This window comes from Saccostrea cucullata, unplaced genomic scaffold (assembly GCF_032062105.1).
Source record: "Saccostrea cucullata isolate Sc308-1 unplaced genomic scaffold, CSIRO_AGI_Scuc_v1 ctg15688, whole genome shotgun sequence".
Classification (NCBI taxonomy): domain Eukaryota; kingdom Metazoa; phylum Mollusca; class Bivalvia; order Ostreida; family Ostreidae; genus Saccostrea; species Saccostrea cuccullata.
The window spans coordinates 7,501-13,686 of record NW_026917969.1 but is presented as its reverse complement, the minus strand read 5'-3'; the positions used below and the strand labels follow the sequence as shown (position 1 = coordinate 13,686).

At 32.3% G+C, this 6,186-nt stretch overlaps 1 protein-coding gene across 1 annotated transcript in view; it reads right to left on the bottom strand.

Moving 5' to 3' along the window:
* Nucleotides 1–140: 140 nt before the first annotated feature.
* LOC134270555 (ATP-dependent zinc metalloprotease YME1L-like) overlaps nt 141–6,186 on the bottom strand; it is a gene marked incomplete at its 3' end in the record, with an annotated part of 10,158 nt that continues 4,112 nt past the window's right edge. Inside the window, exons 4-9 of the mRNA XM_062752823.1 lie at nt 5,638–5,721; nt 4,348–4,421; nt 3,961–4,011; nt 1,676–1,883; nt 432–511; nt 141–231 (exon numbers count right to left, since the gene is read on the bottom strand). Of these exons, the coding sequence (XP_062608807.1) occupies nt 141–231; nt 432–511; nt 1,676–1,883; nt 3,961–4,011; nt 4,348–4,421; nt 5,638–5,721 (588 nt within the window). The remainder of the gene's footprint in view (nt 232–431; nt 512–1,675; nt 1,884–3,960; nt 4,012–4,347; nt 4,422–5,637; nt 5,722–6,186) is intronic.

Below are 6,186 nucleotides of genomic sequence, written 5' to 3'. Positions count from 1 at the left end.
GAAATTGATCATGCTTGTTACCTTTACCTTTTTGAACTCAAGGATTTGTGGATCAAACATTGTTTATTTGAGATTGATAACTGTTCATTACCTTCATTTTTTCCATCAAATAAAGTTTTGTGCATCAAACAAATGTTTACCTTTTGGTATCTTGGCACCGACTTCTGTAAAACTTCTGGGATTTTGCAGGAATTTAACCACATCCATCATGTCTTCTTTGGCTTCATCCATCTGTACAATATTTGGTAATTTATGAATATGATAATATATGCAGATTTTATGATAATTCATGCAGAATTTACGAAAATTTAGAAATATTTTTGCATATCGAGTTATTTCCTCTTGGATTTAATATTTTTTATTAGTCATTTATCAATTAATTATATATCTAAGAAGGCAGACCTTGAAGTATTGACATCTTAACTACTTACTCCCTGCACATCCTCAAATTTTTCTTTGATGCTTTCCTTGTCTACAATGGTGAATGTCTTGGTGTTGTTCAACAACTTTGCTACAAACAAAAGGAAAAATTTAATCATCATGCATAACTTACCATTATGGCTTGTGAGGACTGTTTATCTCTTTTTCTTCACGAGAACTTAATTTTGGGGTAATAACCCTGGACAGTGTGTTAGCATAAATTCATTTTCATGCTTATTAGTATTCTTTAAGTTTATAAAAAGCAATAACCACAATTAGTGAAAATTTTGTCACGCTAATAGTTTACGACTTTCTCGCGGGTAAGGTGATGCAAAAATTAAGTCATCTACATTAGTTAGTCTATTGTCATCAATAATAGATAATGATTTAAATTATTACACTCATTGGAGCAGTAGAGGAATGTGATGACAAGTAAGATGATTATTTAAATGATAACTTGCCAAAGAAGTAGAATATGATGACAATGTATATGACAATTAAGATGATTGCACTTACTAGTTCATTAAAGGAATGTGATGATTTAGATGATTACACAGAAGAATGTGATGATAAGATGATAACTCTTACAATAGCAGTAGAGGAATGTGATGATTGATGACAATGTAGATGACTCTTTAGATGAATACACTCACTAGAGCAGTTGAGGAATGTAATAATGATTTAGATGACAATGTAGATGATTAGATCACAATCACTTGACCGGAAGAGCAATGTGATGACTAGGGCTGTATCAATATATCGATATGTATCGATATTCAAGAAAAATATCGCATCGAAAAATTACTTCCAATACGTATCGGACAAGCAGTTTTTCTTCTAATTCTGCTAAGAAGATGGGAATTTTAATCAGCAAAGATTATATTTCACTTTTTTGAATTAAAACTGATCAATAATTATAGATTTATTAAAGAAATAACAGTTTTTATAGTTATTATAAATTGCATAGCAATTTTATTTTAACATGTTGATTTTGCAGTCATTCATAGTTTTGATTGGAAGTGTTTTATTTACTGACAATGGGATAGGAAATTTGAAATGGGTGATAAAACACTAATTCTTTTATGAAATCCATGCATTCAATGATTAATAAGCTTTTTTTGATGGACTTGTTATAGAATCCAATATATCGCACATCGCTTTAAAAAATATTGTATCGTAACATATCAATATTTTTTGCTCAATACACAGCCCTAGTGATGACATTGTAGATGATGATTAAGATGATTAAACTCACTAGACCGGTAGAGGAATGTGATGACAAAGCCGAGGAGCAGCAGCCTCAGTAGATAGCTGGTGAACGTGTTGAGGACCTGAGACATGGATTTCTTCTTCTTCTCCTCCTTGATCTGCTCTATCAGGGTCAGGTACTTCTCCTCCAGACCCCGCATCTGTTGGGACTTCAACAGGTCGGCATTCGTGTTAGTCTTAGAGCTTGCAAAGTCCTGTTAGAAATAAAACATTAACTATAGTGAAGGGTTTCTTACATTTTCGCGTAAATTTTTGTAGAGATTTCAATTGGATGCCAGGTAGATGATATTTGAGCTCTAGAGTTCGATACCATTAAAAGTAAACATTTATGGCTCTTTTTTTTTTATTTATTTCAATAAATTTCACAGGAGATATCAACTTGAACACTGTATTTATATTTGATTTCAACCTCAACTCTGCTTCTTCATCTTAATTTCAAAGCTTTAATGTTTACCTTTCTTTCCATTTCAAATAATGTACATATATACACCAAGATTTAATAGTCATTCTCTGTAACCACTTAAACTTTGTTGCCACGCATGGTCGCCGATTTTGATGAAACTTCACCCATGCTTAGTACTTGACACCAGAAACAAATATCAAACAAAATTTCGTTGCTAATTGTCTCGGTTGCTATGGCAACAGCCGGAAAAGTTTGAAAAATCGAGATTTTCAGCCACTTTAAATCTTTACTGTGGCTTAATAAAAACTAGAAAAAGCAAACAAACCATTCTCACAGAAACATGACACCTTGATGTCACTAATACTGTAAAGAAACTGTTTAGAATATATCTCTAAGTAAGTGGTAACCAAGGGTACATTTGGAATACATTTAAAATGCTGAAATATGCTGAAAAAAACTCCGTATTCACTAATGGTAGGTGTTACATGCTCAAACTCAATCAACGACTTAAGAAAAACAATAAAAATGTTTTACCTTAAGTATATAAGTATAAGCAATATTATTTTATAAATAACTTTTTTTGGTTGCCATGGTAACACAGTGTAACCATGCAATACCAGTAACTAAGATTGGGTTAATGCTTCTGTCTTGAGGACAAACATGAAAATTCAAGACTGGCAAATATGCATTCTTAGGACCTTGAAACACCAAAACCATAAGAAAAATTGGGTATAATTGCTACTTTGCAGTGTTACTATGGAAACAAAGTACCAGTGCTTAAAAGTGAATTATTTTTCGCTGCAATAAGAATTAAATTGCCATATACTCAAGAAACAAATTAAAGGACTCAGCTTGAATAGTACTTATCTGTTAGAACTGAAGTTGAATATTATATATTGATAAAATTTGATTTAGAAAACAACACTGTTGCTATGGTAACCAAGAAGGGAAAATGTTCGATTTTGTGACCTTTATATCAATATTAAACCCTGTGTATCAACTTCTTGCATCCACTTAGAGATTGGATGATAGTCAAAATTAAAAGTCAGGTTAGCTGTTAATAAATATCAATCATAAAAGATTTGGGAATCTACATTTAAGGGTACGTATTGAAGGAAAGAAAATATTTTTCAGGTTTTTAAGCATATTTTTTCTGCTTATTTCCATAGCAACGCTCTATTTAAAGAATCTAATCTGAATTTTTACAAATGGGAAAACTAGGAGCACATTAAGATCTTTAAAAATTGATCATTAGTGATGAGGAAATGTGCTTTTTTAAAAGATAGGATCAGATTTAAAAATACAGTGTTACTTTGAAGTCTCTCTGTGGTATAAAAACCTTGGCAACCATTGCCAACCAAAATGAAATATCATATTTTGTTCTTGGTATATGTTTCAACGCTCTTTTTTCTATTATTTGATCACATTTCATCCTATAATTGCTTTTTATTTTTACGTGTATGACTATGAAATTCAATGAATATCTTTTTTTACTTTTGGATACTTTGTTACCATAGTAACGTATGTAATAGTTGATTTACCAAACATGTTTATCATGCATTTGAGACATCTGACCTTCAACTTTTGGAAACAGTCATTGCCAATTGTTTGCTTTACCGCAAATGTTAACTATGGGGCTCTAAACATGTTAAAAATGCCATTTTTCGAACTTTAAGACATGTTGCCATGGTAACTATAAAACATAGCAACCAATTTTTGCCTAATTTCAGTTTAGGGTATCAATGACTTTCATCATAGGGAGTTTAGAGAAATTCTGAGACTATGCGTGCCACAGCTCCTATATAAAATTTCAAATCATTATAGAGAATGGCTCTTAACATGTACTTTTTTTTTTTATTTTGAGTTACCTTCAAGGTTGCTTGTAGCCTTGATTCAAAATTTGTCAAGATCTTTTTGATCTGAAAAAAAAAGATTAGACATTGTAATTTCAACCACACATAGTGATCTATATGATGAGGGACAATCAGCAAATCAACCAATCAATGTTCAGTAACATAAATTACAATATCCAACCAGTGACAACGGATTGTACATCAACCCTAATCAATGTTCAGTAACAAACATTACAATAGCCAATCAGTGACAGGGGATTGCACATCAATCCCAATCAAAGCTCAGCAACAAACAGTACAGTAGCCAATCAGTGATCAGGAACAGCTAATCAGCCAATCATATTGAAGATTGACAATCATTACATCCAATCACTGTTAAGGATAACATCACATCAGTCTTACATCACTCAGGTCCTGTCTCCCTGTGTCTGTCCCCGTGTCACGCCGGATGTGAAATCCTCGAATCTGTGTGTGTCCTGATTAAAAAAAAAACACAACTTTTTATTTTGAATACTGTAGATAATTGTAGAGCTGCCAACATTCCGAGATGACAAATAGTAAGGCGGGGTCGAGGGACTGCCTAGGCCCCCTGCTGCTGAAGATTTTTTTGTAAATGGACATGTTTCCATGATGTTTACTTTAAAACATTGACATGAATGTGATTGGCCTTCTAAAACTGAAAGGATGATACAAGCAAGCGTTGTAAGGATTATGAATATATTTTTAATAGTAGAAACTATAAACTGCCAGCTATGAAAATTCCGATATTATTAACTTTGAATGAGAAAAAGCGAAATCAGAAGAATATAGAGGGAAATCGTAAGGTGTATTTTAGACGCTGATTTCGTACGCCTTACGTCAAAATCGTAAGAGTTGGCAGCTCTGTAATTGAATTTTTATGGCACCTTATCTTTGCAAAGTAGGTATTAATTTGTTTGTAAGACAAGCATTTGTATTCTTAAAGAGTTAAGGTTTTTGTTGTACATAATCTGTAAAAAGGGATTCAAGTTTTTGAAAGCATACTATCTTGCATACTGGTAATTATGTGGAAATAAATTTATTATGAATAAAGTTAGTTGACAGCCATAGTTCATGAAGTTTAAGCTGCAGATCTGTAGCTTTATGGTTTTATATATTTGTCTTTGACCATAACGCTACAGATCCCGTAATGCAAAATAGGTGCAATTTACAGCACAACATTTTTTGTGCACTTTTGGGGAGAATTTCTCCACTTTCTAGCATTGGTCAATCAACTACTGTAGATCACTTAATTTTCGCGACACCTTATTTTTGCGAGATAGTCATTGGTTCTTTATTAGTGAGACAACATTTTCACGAATTGTTGTCATTGTCCTACATAATCTTAAGGAATTCTATTATACGTGAAAATGAAATTTTCGCGATCATACCGTCTCACATAATTACGCGATAATAAAGTTCTCGCGAATAAAAAGTGATTTACAGTACCCTTCACTCACTATTCTAGACACATGCTGTAGTCAATATGTATATCTGCAGCTAATGTAGTTTGTGTTCAACATTCTCATGAAATTCTTTAAATAATAAGAATAAGCTCTGAATAATATATCAGTCTACAAAAATCTTGACACAATTCAGAATAATGAGAAATTCGTGGAAACAATAAAGCTGGAATTCAAATCTGAGAGTTCCTGATTTTTTTTTATATCTTACTTAATTCTTGAGGTCTAAGTAGAAGTTTGGGTTCCCAGATCCTAGATGCATGTACAGCTCTCTCAAAACTTGCTTCTTCAAACCCTGAAAACAATGCACAATACTGGTGTATTTTATATATTACAATACACATGTATAAAATTTAACAAATGAAAATCTCAAACGTTTACCATAAGGGAAAAGGGGGGAGGGGGGGGTCTTCATATAACCATAGAAATTTGAAAGGATTTAATTATATTCACTGAAATTGCATTTTGCTATAAAAACTACAAAAGCTTCTGAATCATTCTCTACCATTGGTTCATACATTTGATACATTTTCCTCTGCTATTGGCTTGAAATACATTAATTTGTAATCCTTGAAATATCACAATTTTTCACCTTATGTCAAAAATCTTGACACAATCGCATTACAGATATGCCAGAGTAGTAAATGACAACTCTGTATAGAAGAATGCAAAAGCTTTAAACTGGAAGTATTTTCCATTATCAAAGATTTTGATTTCTTAATCTAATTCTAATGCCAAGTATGTACTTATTCACTACTAT